Source organism: Apteryx rowi, unplaced genomic scaffold (genome assembly GCF_003343035.1).
Source record: "Apteryx rowi isolate R43461 unplaced genomic scaffold, aptRow1 scaffold_439, whole genome shotgun sequence".
Lineage (NCBI taxonomy): Eukaryota > Metazoa > Chordata > Aves > Apterygiformes > Apterygidae > Apteryx > Apteryx rowi.
In genome coordinates this window covers 344,908-361,191 of record NW_020450693.1, presented here as the reverse complement: position 1 = coordinate 361,191, position 16,284 = coordinate 344,908, and the positions used below count along the sequence as shown (strand labels likewise).

General features: G+C 37.9%; 1 protein-coding gene across 1 annotated transcript in view; it reads right to left on the bottom strand.

Moving 5' to 3' along the window:
• Nucleotides 1-4,282: 4,282 nt before the first annotated feature.
• Nucleotides 4,283-16,284, bottom strand: part of DCBLD2 (discoidin, CUB and LCCL domain containing 2) — a 47,866-nt gene continuing 35,864 nt past the window's right edge. The window contains exons 10-15 of the mRNA XM_026076760.1: nt 11,917-12,064; nt 11,349-11,519; nt 10,198-10,291; nt 9,821-9,870; nt 8,541-8,678; nt 4,283-7,482 (exon numbers count right to left, since the gene is read on the bottom strand). Of these exons, the coding sequence (XP_025932545.1) occupies nt 7,040-7,482; nt 8,541-8,678; nt 9,821-9,870; nt 10,198-10,291; nt 11,349-11,519; nt 11,917-12,064 (1,044 nt within the window). The 3' untranslated portion in view covers nt 4,283-7,039. The remainder of the gene's footprint in view (nt 7,483-8,540; nt 8,679-9,820; nt 9,871-10,197; nt 10,292-11,348; nt 11,520-11,916; nt 12,065-16,284) is intronic.

Below are 16,284 nucleotides of genomic sequence, written 5' to 3'. Positions count from 1 at the left end.
AAGATACTATGCTTTAAGATTGTAAGTGCTAACTCCTTCCAGAGGCACAATACATTCACCTGCAGCAGGAACCACTATCTGTACAGCAGCCAAAGGGCTCCTACTGGTACAACAGGAGAAAATGCAAGAATTTGTAGAAATGGTAAGAACGTAATCCATGGTGTATGAGAGGCAGTACAAGAATGCTGAAAAGTTGCTTTCTTCCTTAACTTGAAATCAAGTAATTCTTTGTGCAAGAGCTTTCACTGTTTATTGGTAGTGTTTTTTTAATGCTGCTGAGGCTCTTTGTAGAAGGAAAGGAAACCTGCTTTTTTATTCCCAGTCTCACGTGTGTATATGGCTGTGCATGTGTGGCTGTTGTGGATGCCTGCAAGCTGCTGGAAGGAGACCAGGGAGCGAGGTGCAGTGTCCCCCTCAAGCTGTGTGTTAGACATGCTTGAAGCGGCTGCAGCAGGCGTCTTGACAGCTCCAAGGTGCGGGAAGTGGGTCACTATTAACTGCTGAACTACCAATAAGCCGTAGTAGTAGAAAGTCATGCTGCTGGGCATTGTGCTTTTCAGGTGATACAAGAAAACAAAGTCTGACTGCTTTCATTTACAAGAGCTTTAGCTTTAATCTCCTTACCAAATCCTACTTTTTGGTAACTTCTTCTAATAATACAGCTCCTAACCATACAAGTGGTGTGGTTCGCTTCAGAAGTGGGTAAAATGACAATTAATTAAAGCATTTTTGTAGTAACAGGTCTGCCTTTTTTTTTCTTGATGAAGAAAAAATCTAACATGATTAATGAAGGTACATCAGTACTAACATATCTTTGAATCTACTTTTGAGAGGTTACAAAATAAGCCTATAGAATGGCTCCAGTTAAACCTATTTAATATGACTTCTGATGCAAAATTTTTAATCATTCATGCATTTGTAAAAAACTATTTTACATGCCTATCAGTTGTTTGATACATAACACATGATTTTTATTTACTAATAAAAGTTGACCTTTTCTTTGTCTTTGTTTCAGAAAGAATCATGTAATAGAATAGTCCAACTTGGAAGAAGAGCCTTCCTAAGTAGAAAAGTGGATTCTGGCACTCAGACTGTTATCAACGAAGGTTCTTCTTGGAGAGCTGTATCTTGTGAAGCTGCAGCATGTTCAGGAGCAAGGCAAGCGAACTGCAGATACTTACAAGCAAATATAAGGCTTCATAATATTACATAAATAAACTGCCTGAAAAACAGGGAATAGTGTAGAAGACCTGCACAATTAGAGGATTCTCACTTGAGGAAAAAATTCTATACCATACATTCACTGCTCTTTCTTCATTTTGCTTAAGTAAAGATATTTTTGTATTGTATTAGTGTGAAACCTGACCTGTAGACTTCCACTTGTCATTTAAATTGCAGCCTGGCCGTTCTGGACGCTGTCCTGCTGAAAGCCACAAATAAATATTGTGAAAGAGCTAAAAGAATCACAACATTATTTTATGTTGAGTTTGTTTTTGGCTAGACATTATTTATTTTTAATGATTATATTACAATTTGATGTTAGTGTGTTGTTGTTTTTTTTACGTAGTCACTCTAGATGAGTTCAGCATGCAGGCAGAAGTATGCTTAAAGGTTGTTCTACGCTTTCTCCATTTAAATCTGATTGTAGGTAGGATTCTTTCATCCAGTTTCATGTGCAGTAGTGTTACATACATGTGGGGAAGGGGAAAAAAAGGTGTTCCTTTTCCTTTTGCAAGGCTGCACAACCAGCTGTTGGTGTAAACTTCTGGATCTCCTGAAAACTGATCTGAAGTTTTATATGCCTTTTTCAGATCAGAATTTGGTTGCTGATCATGTGGTTTCATAATCAACTGTTGTGCATCTCTCAAACTACAGTGTATTTGATTGCATTATAAATAATTGTGTCAAGTCTTACCTAAGGAAAATTTTGAACGGACCACTTATAAAGCTGATTTTTCTTTTGACTATTGTGTACAGTAAAAATTCCTCAGTGATTGTGCCCTCACAGGTTGGCATCACCCCTTTTCAATATGTACATTTCTTAGATGTTTTAATGGTAAGTGAAATTTGAGGTGTCTAGTAGAGTGAAAAGAGTTGTTCCTTCCAGCTTTGTTACTGTCGCGTGAAGGGAGGGAAAGGGGTAATCAATCAACTTTGCCTGCCAGAGCCCTCCTCAAAAGGGCTTTCACTGGATCAGTTTCGCGAAGTTGAACAAAATAAACAATTTATTAAAGCGACAGATCAACAGGTTCAGGATTGCCAGTGATAAAGGCACTTACTTACTGCATCAAATTCTACTTTTTCTGAGCTCAAACTGATAATTAAGCACTTTCAGCAATGGTGTTTTTCCCGGGGTAACGTCCGACGTTGTCGGAGGTGCAAACCTTACCGAAAAGGCGCCCCTGTTTTGGGGAGGAGAGAGGTCCAGGCCCATCGACCCGTCCGTAGGTTGGTGTTCTCGTCCTCCACATGGAGGATCGTTTATGCACTGAATTTATACTCTTGGCGAGGTGGGGCTGAGTCAAACACTGTGGGATGTTTGGTCCTCGTCGAGCTCAGCAGAGGGTGTCAATGGCTGCTGGCCTTTTTTCCTTTTGCCCCTATCAACACCACCAGGCCGCAAGACTCCCCCCTCGCCCCAGGTGTCGCTTTGGGGAGAGCAATGTCAAGTGGTGAGACCTGCGCCTCGCCCTGGGCGCTGCCTCACCCCTCACCGGCATGGGCATCAGACCGCAAATCACCCTTTGTATCCACTGTTTACCCCACGGCAGGGAGGATCACAGATAATCACAGACCATTGTCCCACAAGCTTACAACGTGGATCCTATAAACTCCCAGTACAGGACATGAAAAGCGTACTGCAAGCATAAGTAAGTAAGTAAGTTCTATTTTCATCAGTATAAACCAAAGCAGTATAAGTATGAACACTCATTGTTGTGACTGAAGGACAAATTTCATTTACACAAAAGGCTTTTACTTTTTCGAAAACTTTTCTTCCTAGAAATAATGCTGTATTTGTGAAGTGAACAGACTGCTTGGCCTTGTACCTTAAGCACTTCTTTCTTACAGTCTTTTGCTATGGCTTTAAAGCAGCTGCGGAAAGGTAACAAAAAAGTAGGCCAGGAGGCTTTTCAGTCCCTTTGATATGCACTAAGGTGTGAAAGGGCTTTTCCTGTCAAAACTACATCATCTGCTACTGAAGCACTTTCACAAAGCCAAATTTCTCCCTAATTTTTTTTTTCCCCCTCTCTCTTCCCCTAGTTCAGATGTGCAGAACCTTAAACATGAAACTGAGGCAGCCTGAACCCCAGTAGTAGTATTTCAAATAGGTTACTCTCTCTTCACATGACATGCATGCTTAACAAAGCGGAGAGACAGGTATGGAAGTGACACATGTTCTGCTTTACACAGATGGCTGTCCCATTTGGAGGCTGGGCCCTCTAACAGTGGTCAAATAATGCAGAGAAGCTTGCAAACATGCTGCTGTTCATATTCTGAAGACCAAGCTGCTTGTAATGTTACAAGAATGTTTCATTTGCCAAGCACCAGACTAAACCATTTAGGATCCAATTTTAACCTCCCCTTATTTGCAAGAAAGGAGTAATTGTGTTTTTCTAACTTTAGGAGCATCTCTGTAGTGCAAGAAAGAATTAAGATGAAGAAGTGGAAGGCTTTGAAAACAAAAGCAACATTTTCTGGATGTGGAAAATCACTGTGGTCTGATTAAAAACTAAACCAGCAGCCCCTCTGCCAGTACAGAGATGATAGGCTGACCAAGGTGGGGAGGTCTGGTGGTCACTGCAACTGAGCCATGCATTACACTGGACCAAAGCCTGCCTGCCTCATTACAGCACCAGAGGGGGCAGCTGCTAGTGCTGTGCCTCAGCCCCTCCTCATGCAGGACTCCAGAGCCCGCAGGTAACTCCGGGGAAGGTCTTGCCTCTAAATACCACTTGTCCGTCCAGCAGACTCCAGCTAGGAGGAGTTCTGGTAAGTGTCTTTTTACTAGTTCTAGTGTTAGGTGAGATGGGGGAGGGAGGAATCAGTCTTCTCTGGGTGGCTGCTATGTACGCCTACTACCAGCACTAATGTCACAGCAAACAGTACAGTGTCCCTCTTCGAGGTAGGGTATAACCCCCATTGAAGTATGTTAACTGATAAATATTGCCCTTGCGTTTCCAAACTACAAATTAATTAAAGTAGGTGTTTTAAGAAATACAAAGATATGGAGCATAATATGTATGTACAATTTATTTAAAATACTTTAACATACATTAAAAAAACCCTCACTATTTATACAATCTAATTTCTAGCAACATATACAAATACTGAGCAACTACAATACATGCTGAGGTAAGAATGTACATACTGGGAGAATAGTCAAGCCATTTTTATTCCAAACAAGATTGAAATGCATTTTATATCCATATTTCTTTATATGTAAAAGAAAGAGCCTCATTAATGTACCTCTGCTTGTATTGTACGTAGGAAAATGCTGATCTTAGGTGTGTCATATGCAGCTTACATTTGCAAATCAATGTTTAGTAGTTTGTAGCATACGTTTTATACCCAACTTTTACATATTCAGCCTTATCTCCTTACCCCTAGCAGATAAAATGTTCAAAGTTGAAAGCAGGGAGCAAAATACAAGACCAACTTCTTTCATAAAAAGAACTTACATTCTTAAACAGCCATTTCCATCAACTGCTCACACTGTTCAGATAATGAAACTGTATTAAAGTTGCTTCAAAATAACCCAGTCCACTGTAGAGGAACTGTTTAATTCTCATGCCATTTTGGCTTACGGTATACCTCTAAGTTACATCATACCTGGCCTACAGTAAAAATTAAATGCAGGTTTCCAAGAGTATTATTTTCACTGCCTTGAACACATCCATTTATTTTTATGGCAGATTAGCCTAAACTGGTATGGTTTGAGACTGCGGAAGTTTCTTCACTTGGCTGGAATCAGTATGTCACATCTTGATGCAAAGGAATAACCCTTCCACTCTTTTCAAATAAAATCAGCTCGGTTAATTTCATAGTCATAGTTGCTACTGATGGGTAAGAACATTCTTAACATTAAGCAAAACTACAAAGCTTGCAGACTAGCTTTATCAAGCAGAATAAGTTGCAATAGTATCAAAAGATAGAACTATATGCAGGAATTTCCTTTTCATGAATTGGTCTTGTATACCAACCCTTACTTCCGTATTCACCTTCAGGCATTAGACACCCAATTCTTAAAGAATCACTCTCATGGTGAACAAAATTGTAGAAGTAGGCTTTAAAGCAGTACAGTGTATGTAATAACATATTCTAGATGTTGAATAGGCCACAAATAATATTGCATTACCAGTGTTACAGCTTCTGTGCAAACAAATTTTCAAGTGGTAAGTTAGAACACTGTATTAGTATCAGCATGTAATGGTAGTAATTTTTAACAATATTTTAGTTTCTATTTGGATGTTATCCATCCAGTACATGGACCATGGGCAATAAACAAGGCTCACTTGAATTACATCACGGAGGGGGGAAAAAAAAACAAAACAAAAAAACCACAACAGTAAAAGTCCATAAAACTGGGCTAATGTATAACTAGGGGTTTTCACATTTGTAAGTTAATTCAGCATCCTCCCAAGAGTGCTGTTACAATAAAAATGGCTTTAAGAGCTCTTCTACTATATTAAAAAGGCTGTGCTTTCTTTCTAACAAGATAAAAAATGTCAAATATGACATCCAAATTGTTTTCATTAGGTGATTACCTAAATAAAACTAGTCTATGTTATCTCAAATAGAAGACTGCAATGTTTTCATAGTAGAGAAAACTGGAACGTTCAAAGGTTATATATTCAATTAAATGCTTCTGAAATTGATACACTCTGAAATAAGCTGCATCTCTCGCAAAGGTTTTGGAATCTTTTATACTTCTAATAAGGAACAATCATAAAAAAAGCCCTAGGGCCAAGTTTTCCAATTGTGCTAAAATGTACCATATGTGCTAAATGCATGTATAACACCAACTTTATGCACCATTAGAATATTTGTGTGCTTCCTTATGCACGCACAAAAGTATATACATATCTTTCTTTGTATATGCTTACATCTTAAAACACACAACAATAGATACTTTGGGGGGGAAAAAGCTCTCAGACTCGGTCACCTTGAACACCTGGAAGCTTCTTGCAGACTGACCACTTGGGGGAGGTTTGAGTTCAAGGCAGACACTATTCAGAGTAGCCTTCACTTACTAGGGAAAATATTAAAGGAATTGTCTTGTAGTTGCCTTAAAAGACTTAGTCTGTGCCTACTGCATCTCTGCAAAGCAACAGGACTTAGTGGCTTAAGATCAGATGGAGGAGAAAAACTACAGACCTAGCAGATTCTAGTTTTAGAAAGATAAGAAAAATGGTGTGAGACATGCATGAGGAACACACACCTGGTGATTCCCAATAATGGGAATAATGTAAATTAGCACTGAGACCACTTTGCCAGGAAGTTAATGGGTTTTTTTGACATCAGTTCCAACAGTATTTTTTTGGAAGTTCGAAGTTGTGCAGCTATTCTATAGGGGAAAATGAATTTTAGAAGCTATACTGCTTACATATAGATTTTAGGAGTGTTGTTTTTTTGGTTTTTGGGGGGTTTTTTGTTTGTTTTTTTAAAGAAAGAGTACCATTAGCAAGACCTGTATTACTGACTTTCGTACTTTAAGCTGTTTCTCCCAATTTATAATTCACATCTATGAAATGCTGAAGTTAGTTAATCTTGAAAAGTTCTTCTTTCATGTCTGACAGACAATTGTACAGTAGTAAAAGAGTCCATGGTTTCTCAGGAGACAAGCTGTAATTGTATACCCTCAGGAAAAGGCAGAATTACTGGTTTCCCAGAACTTTGATAACATATTTTTTGGTTCAACTGTATTATTTAAGACAAATAATATTAAGACAATGTGATTTAAAAAAATGAAACTATGAGCTTTAAGGAGATGGCTTTTAAAAACAAGCCACTTTTGCCGTTGTCCTACATTACTCACGAGCTAACTCAGTTCGTCCTTACTCCCAGTGGAATGGGACATGCTCTGTGGTACCTGGTACACCAACTCGTCTGCAGCACCTGGCCCCGGCTGCCCCTTCGGCGTATCATACAGCACCTGAGCTGATGAGGAACTGTCTGTCCTGGATAAGAGTTTATTGTAAGTTCCTGCTAGTGGAGGAGCTTGATTCCCTGCAGCTTTGAAGGTGGAAATAGAAGAAACGCCAAGAGGTGTGCTGGGGTGACTGGACATGTCCATGATTATTGGAGTTGCATATTCTGGTCCAGTTATAGGCAGTGGCTCAGCATAAGCATGATAAACTTCTTGTACAGGTGAATTGTAAGGGTCCAGATCAGCGTAACTTGCTTCTTTCCCTTCCTCTGGTTTAAAGGTTGATCTCTGATGGAGCGTGCCGACAATTCCCCCTACCAGTGGCTGAGCATACTCTGTGTAGCAAGCCCCAACAAAGCAAAATACAAATGCACTTAATGGATTTTTTTTTTTTTTTTACAGTGACATCACATTAAATAAATCCTATCAACAGTATCACAGAAATTATTATCCTAGCTCAAACAAGTGGGCTCTGTCTGCCAGTGCCAGGTGCTTCAGAAAAAAATAGTTCCAAGCTGCTAGATAGTTTCTGCTATGAGATTCTGATTTCTCAGGTTTGTAACACTTTTTCCCATGTAAGCTGCAATTTCCCATGTTGCGAATCTGCCTCAAAGCAAACTCTTTTTTTGAAACTTGGCTCCCTGGAAAATTTGATTTAAATGAAGTTATCCTGGCTGGCTTTGGCTCAAATGTGGTCGGGGGCAGGGGGGAAGCAAGCTTGCACATGGTCTGCTGAGATGTTTTAGTTTGACAGGTAATCTGAATAACAAAAGCTGGAAGTGAGAAAATGGGATAGCTGGGTAAAAACAGACAAGCTGGCAGCCAAAAAAGAAGCAATTCTGCCCGCCTTGAAGCCAGAATGTTGTAGGTCTGCATATTTTTGCCATCAATGAGTAAATACAGACCCAAAGGCAGAGTCAGTCATCTTCCTCTAATGACTGGTTCACCAAGTAAATGGCACTTCCTATTATCAGTAATTCTTAGTTTCCAAATCGAAGGGATGGCTTAATTCATACAATCTTTGCAGGAAGCCATGTGATATATTACAGATTTATGTGTAAATATGATGTGATTAAATTATTTTCAGTGCATGAAAATATGGCTAAAGAGACATTCAGCCCTTCATGAGTTTTAAAAACAAGTGCAAGCAAAGAAACTGAGTTATTGCATTTACTTGCGAAAATGTCTATCCATAGCACATAATCAGTAAATTAATACATAATTCCATTGTACTCTGAGAACAGATCTGAAACAGCCTGTATTTTAAGAAGTGTATTTATCAGTAGAACTATTAATTTCTGCCCTGTTCGCCAAAATAAACATGCAGCCAAAATTCCTGATTTTTTTGGTATTGCATATATATTATGTACCCCACAACAATAATAAAAAGTACCTGCGGACTCTGTCTGTAACATTGTTGGGACTTCTCTTGGTCTTAGGCGACTAATTTCACTGCTGCTATAGCGAACAGGAGTTTCTTCATGTTCTGCTGATTTGGTGGGGAGAAACTGCTTCATTCCTTTCCACCACCCTTCACATAGATTAAAAAAAAAAAAAAAAAGTAAGAACGTGTATGTGCTGTGTTTTAAGCTACTGAAAAGAAAGTCTTTTATACTACTGAGCTTATATATTGTAGTAGCAGGTAAAGAAAGCACTTATACGTCTTTGCATCACCAATCAGCTTATTAAAAAAAAAAAAAAAAAAAAAAGGACAGCATTTAACAAAATTTGAAGTAACCTGTGAGAGGGGTCAGAGAGAGGGTCCACAGAGTAGAACATTTTTTGAAATTGCATTTTGCTGAATTTCAGTGCCCTTTTATAACAGACTTGCATACTGAACATTCATATTCAAACAATCAGGAAAAAAATCCAGCATGTCCATTATTAACATTTAAATACAGGATATTTTGACTGTAACATTCTAATATAACAATGCTGGGACCTATCAGAAGTGGACATATAATAAATAAAAAAAATAAGATCATTAAAAGATTTCTTGCCTAAAGGATAAGGTGCACTTAAGACTGTCAGTGAACAAATGCACAGATGTGGACTACCAAAATGAGGACAGAAAAATGAAGCATAGTCAGATAGACAGGAAGAACCCAACTGCTGCACCAGGTCTTTAAGCTCTAGCCTAAGAGTTTTCAGGGCACTTGATAAGCGCTGCTTTGCAGAAGTGTCTGATCCCAAGTTAACGGGGAACAAGAGAGCAAGAATGGAAAAATCTACCTAAAAGGGGATTCAAGTAATCCCACACTCTTAATAGGGCAATGAAGAAAGATAAAATTTGACAGACCTGTATGCCAAGATGAAAGGCTTTTTCCAGGAGAAAAAATACCAGGTACTGATTATTAACTATATAAAAACATTCCTTAGAAATGAGTTTTTCCCATCTTGTTGTAATTAAGAGGCTCTAAACTTTGTTTACTAAAAGAATTCTAAAGCTGCAGCTCTGACAGGAGAAAAGGCATTTACTTCTGAAGAAAATTCAGAGAACCAAGAGTAAAGTCTGCTCAGAAAGGAAATTCAGAATTTACTACCCCTACATTTATGATAACCAGCATTAGAGAAGAGTTTTTGCTAGTGGAAAATATCCAAGTTACTGCACTTTGAAATACATTTTAAAGCAAGAATGCCAAGTAAAGGATTTTATAAAACCATTTTTGTTACCTGCACGATCCCAGTAAGGTAGATCATAAGTGCCTTCAGTTTTTTTCTTGCTATGAGAGAAAGAAAAGGGAGTATTTTAGCTAGTGTGCTTATCAGAAGATGCAACTGTTCCTTTTGCTGTAACTGGTGGTCAAGTCTGCTGCCACTGGAAAAATCTGTTCAGGAAAAGCACTTTTAATGAAAATAGTTACAGGAAGCAGTTTTTATCATGCTAGCTATTAAAATGAATATTTTCTCACAAACAGAACACAGTTTTGAAAAAAGCCTTCCCAGAAATGCAGACCATGTAGTTCCCATAGTAATACATGCCAAATATTTCATTCCCACACACCAGACTAACATTCATTTAAAATACTTCTATTAATCCATTCATTTACCGGTTTCTCCAATGCCACGTGCAAACTAAGATAAGAATCAGAGTAGTGAAGACCATCACCAATACTGGAACCAGAACTGCTGCCAATGCCACATCTGAAAGTCATTAAACAAAGTGGTGTAAGACAGAAGAGCTCCTCATAAATCAGTTTTTAGTTTGAAAATTACTTGGAAAAAAGCATGTCATTTTCTAAATGGTTTTATAGCATCTATCGCACTGGATATGCTATAGCATACCTATAGCTATAGCACAGCTGTGCTACCCTGTTGGATGCTCGTACAGTTTAAACATCAATGCATTAACACCTAGCTCGTACAGTTTAAACATCAATGCATTAACACCTAGCTCTTCTACATATATGCACAATCAGTATTTTTGTAAGTTTTTTTTTTTTAATCAGAATCAAAGTTTGTTTTGACATAAACAGAATTTTTTCTATTAAAAAGACATAGTTCATTATGAACAAAGAAAAGCAAAAGAGGCCAGGAATAGGCAACCACTTAGGTTTGCCCCACCTATAAGAAGTAAGTATTCCAGTACTGTCATAATTAATCACAATTAGTCTATGCGGGGTTTGCACATGACATCATTAGACCATCCTGTCTGCTGCCTTCCAAAGGATGCTTCATCAATGCCTGTATTTGCAGTGATCTTGCTCCCTTTCTGACCATTTTCTTTGATAAACGACATGATGCTGCCAGGCGATGTGTTTTTCAAAGTTCATGCCAACATGATTGTTCAGTAAAAGACTAGCTATGTCAAAAGTGTTTTGTCCTAAGAAATTGTCAAATTAAATAACAAAGTGGTTACTTCTGATTAATTCCGAAGGGAAGTCCAAGTTGCAACTTTACTTAATAGATTTTCCATTAAAAGGAAATTAAAAGCTGAACTTGGTTTGAACAACAGTTTTAAAAGCAGGCACTTGGTATTTACATCTCTTCTAAAACTGGTTTTCTTTCTGCATGCAGTATGCAACTGTACATTTTTATCATAAGCATCTTTAATATAACAATAAATATTTTAAAAGTGAGCATTTGCTATAGCATATAGCTATAGCAATATGTGGAGAAAAGTTAAATTCAGAAGAACCACTTAAATATATGTAAAGTACTATAAGGAGTTCTCAAACTTCTACTGCTTAAGTTTAGATACCTTTGGTTACACTGGGAGTCACTGTGGTGTTTTTTATTTCAGGTGTGAAAGTTGTTTTATCTGTCTGCAATGAAGTCTTCACTGAGTGAATGAAGTCATCACTGAAGTCCTTCTTGTCGTCATTGTTGTTCTGAGGTGGTGGTGGCGGCATGGTAATTTTTGGAGCACGGCCTTTAGAAGAAAAGTATTAAAGGTATTTGAAGTGCTAGTTTTTCATGTTTCCTTTTCAAGAAAAGAGAGCTGGACCCGTTTTTATTCTAAAGCTTTTGTTTATGCGATGAGGAAAAGAAGAAAACAGGAAAAACACCATGGAAAGCAAGTGACTGATGTCTTTTGAAACACTTGTTTTCTATCTTATCTTGTTACACCTAAAGGGGATGTTTTCCAGGACAAGCCTCATAACTTAAAAAAAAAAACCCACAGAAGTACCAGTTACAGAAGGATTGCTCAGCTAAGAACTGTATTTTTTCCCTCGTTGACAATCTACCCACAAAGTAATCTTTACCAACATATTTTATTGCTTCACAGATTTTGTCTTGCACAATTGAAAGGCTTTAAGTTGTCTTACCTATACTAAACTGACATCCTAGGAGTTCCACTTTCATTGCAATTTTCTGGTGCCATTTTAAGGGGTTAATCCTAAAAAAACGTGCAATAATAGGTGGAATGAAATTATTGCGAACTTCCTGGTAACATTCAGTGTTCCCTTGAAATATCTGGAAAAGAAAACAAAACAAAAAAAGACAGTCTATGTTATACAAATCTAATACTAAGTACAACCACTTTTAGTATTTTATTTACCAAAAGTAAGCAGTGCAGAATCCTGAGAATATGTCACCCCAGAACAGTGCTGTTGCACATCTCCCCTCCCCCTGCCCTGTGCAAAAAAAAAAAAAGGGGGGGCAGGGGGGTACCTCTTGCCTTATTTCATGTAAGGGCACCATGCCATATTCTACTGATGCTACCCAGGCTATACCTTTTACAAAAAAAATCCTGCATGCTAATAGCATTGAGAAATAATTTTAACTCAGTGCTGTCTTGGTATTTTCCACTTATTCTTCAAACATAACAGGCAGTTGTGACAACGGAAAAGCAGGAATTACTGGTGCCTTCACATAGCATAATAGTTTAAGCATGGTCTGTTTTGTGAATTGGTATGGTATTTTTTAGGAAGAATTAAGAGACAAAGTCAAGTATGTAATCACACTGTCCTCTAGTGGTTGCTTTCTATAAGGACTGAACTGCAAGCAAAATAAAAGGACTGGGGTTAAGAATGTAAGGTCTCTAGTTCACAATCTCACATGGAACCATTCAGTTCAGGAAGAAAAGAGAGCAGAATTTGCATAAAGAAGGAGCTAAAGCTGATCAGTCACTGCTACTCCTTGCTAGCCAAAGTGTCGTTGGTGTATTATTCAGACACAACTCATCATTTGACAATACAGAATTGCTTTGTCTGGTTGAAATTTATAAACAGCAAGCAGATAGTCACTGTATGATGCAGAGCCAGCACATCTGCAAACTTCTGGCCAACTACAGATTTTTCACTGAGCTGCTTAAAACACTATAGAAGACTAGGCCAAACACTCCATCCAGTAAACCATTCCATTATTTTCTTTGGGAGGACTCTGGTTCAGTATTATGTCTTTTAGGTCGGAAGTGAATTGTCTTTCCATGTTAGCGCATAGCAGTTGGGCTTCAGCGCTGCAAACGCAGCTCTTGGATCTTACCGCAACACAGACCACAGCAGAGGGGGCATAGTGAATGAGTGACACATTTATTTTTAAAATGTCAGTATAGATTTTGCAAATTATGTTCAACACTGCAGTAGAATTATATAGTATAGAATTATGGCACTTACCTACACAAACCTGAAAAGTAAATATCATAAACACCTAGGATTTTTCTGCTCACTCAGACCACTTGATAAATATTAGAGCCCCTTACAACTCCTAAGTGCAGTCATTGTATTGCACAACAGCTGAAGTGTCTGCATAAAATTGAGCAGTTAAGAGTTTTAATGCACTTCCGATCAATTCATATTGGTGTTTCATACTTTATCTACAAGATTAGATATTTTTGTTACTGCTTTCCTGTGTAAAAGTTTAAAGTCTTTTAACAGAATGACTGCAATATCCAACAGGTTTGAAAGTAAACAATTATTCCAGGAGACCAGCAAGTCAAAAGCCAAAACCCCCAGCAGAACAACCCCAGTGGCCCTTAAGGGATTCATGCCTGGGCTCCTGATATACACAACGTGTCTGTCTCCCCTCTCAAAAGACACACAAGCCCTGTGAGCACTGCTTATGTGCAAAAATTTTGGTTTGTCATTATATAGTCAGTAATTGTCCTCATGTTTGAAAGCACTAACTGATGAAATAAACATATAAGTCAATTTAGCTATGCAGAGAAAAGGAATTTAAATATAAAAGCAATACTTCATGTAGGAGTTGCATTGGGTTTTTTTTTTTTCCATCTCAAATTAGTTACCAGCATTTTTATTTTTAAGTATCCAAATAATGCTACCAAACTAACTGCTAACCCATTCGTGATACCAAAAATTGTGATACTAAAAATCTAGGTACAACTGAAAGTGGTGGGAAATGCAAGCTATCTGCCTTGAAAGCATATAGTCTGTATTCTTCCCCAACTTACTGTAGTTTAGTTTTACAAGTAAATGGCTCTCTGTGACATTTATCCTGTTTTTGAAAAGTACTCTGAATTTAAGCTTCTTCTTATGCTTAAATACTCCTATAAAGAATGGAGACAGATTAAATGGTGGGGCAAGTCTAGGCTGTTATTTTGGAAATAAATGAGTAATACAAAGCAGTCCACAAAATAGCCTGCATGTCCAAATATTCACAATCTAATGATACATCACAAGAATAGAGAGACAAAACACTAGGTTCCAATTTAAAGCAACTTTTCTACATATAAAGGCGATTTCTTTATTACTATTTTTTATTTTTATGCTGACAAGTAGCTACAGCTTACACCAGGGGATTATTTCTTTTGATAAAGATGCAAATGAGAAGCAAAATACATTGGTGAATCTTTGAGAGGACCTACATAGTCCAAACTGCTGTATTATATTCTTGTTTGTGCTGTATCATGCCAGTTGCCACTACTAAAAGGAGGCACAAGCAGCATCCGAATACTTTAGCAACAAATGCAGAAGTCAAATAGAAAATCTACAAGCCTGTCTCTGATTTCCAGGAGCTGCCCAACACTGTCTGACAGTCTCACTTCAGGTTTCTAAGGATGAGCATGGAAGAGTGAAGGCAACCAGAATCATTAATGTTGGCAGTAATTCCTTACTCCAGGCTTTTATTATGACCAAGTTTTCGATGTCAAGTATCAGGATACTAACTCAACTTTGCATGCATTTCAGTATTTCATGTTCATTTGTTTTTTGCACAAAAATTTGCTTCTGAGCTCAATAAAAACAGTGCAAGTTTATTGATGAGAAATCACTTTCATAGTCCATTTATACTCAAACTTCCTACAAATGCCTCTGTGCTGTCAAACAGATCTTTTCAACAGAGCAACTTCAACCTGTCATCTCTCCCCAATTCAAACATTTTCTTCTGTTTTACAGGTAAAAATGTTAAGAAAAGGAGTACTAGCACACTTCTATGTGATTGATAGTTTCATCAAAGAGGACGACAGGAAATGATTAGAAAAGCTTCCAGTCTCCTAAACAACACAGACAATCATTGTTTGTCAGTTTTAATCTTTTTTCAGAAAACAACTGAATAGTAACTCCTGATTTGTCTGGTGTGCAATTATGTAAGACTCAAAGGGGGAAAAAAAAGTGCATACGCATCTAAAAGCAAAGTTATAACAAATTAGATCAAGCCAGGCAGAGGAAAGTTCTGCTGTCCTAGTCTTAAAGATTAACTGTACTGATCCCCCTTTTCATGTGTCATTTCAATATTTTCCCTCACAGCTGGTACTTTTTGGATATGTAGTCATCTTCATACATTGTACATAATGACATAAACAGTGCAAAAAAAAAAATGTTGCCTATAATTAAGCTCCACGTTTTGTTTCACTTCATGAACATGCAAGAAAAAGAATATGTTCAGACTATAATGCAACAGCAGCAAAGGTTTCTTAGGAAAATAATCATATTAAATATGAAGCCTGAATCTAGGAATCTCTAGCTAACCAAGATTTTACTTTAAGGCCAGAAGAGGGCACTCAAAAGCTAGCAAAAGTTTTTTGTTGTTGTTTTTGTTTTCTTTTGAATACTTCAGAAAGTCTGTTAGTTCATGTGTAGGTTCAAGGAGCTGGACCGATCCTGACAGTCACCAATGTCTCCTCCTTTCAGGAAGGTTTCCTGCTGTGATTATGTCCAGCAGTCAAAAATCTCTTAATTTAACAAGCAAGATACTTTTACATCTCACCTCATCAATAGGAGGGTTGGAAATGCCAACAGCAAAGGTATTTTTAACACCTGAAATCCTCTCCAGTTTCCCAGGCAGAAGTCTGAAGTTCAGACTGCTAAATTTGGCTAGGAACTCGGCTAAAACAACTACTTGGGAAACTTAACTACAGCACTGGCCACCAGCACTCTCCTGCTTAGCAAGAACTGCAAGCAAGTGCAGAGGTTTTAGTTCCTTATTTCATCTGCTGGCAGGACGCTCTGTGGCTTAATCTACGAGTTGGGTACCGTCTGCAGGAATGGGGACTGGGGAGAAACAGGTAGCTCCTTGCAGAATACTGTTTGTAAGATGTTTGCCTTATGACCACAAGAGAGAGAGAGAATCTGGAAGCAAACTTGAAGGAGGGAGACAGAGTGGAAACAATTGTCATACCCCACCTGGAAACACTTTTAATCCATTGTAAACAGAAGAGAATCAAGTATGGCTTAAGATTTACCCTTCTTAAGACTCACTCTGCTTTTATCTTTCTAAAAAGGAGCAAAGTGGACTAG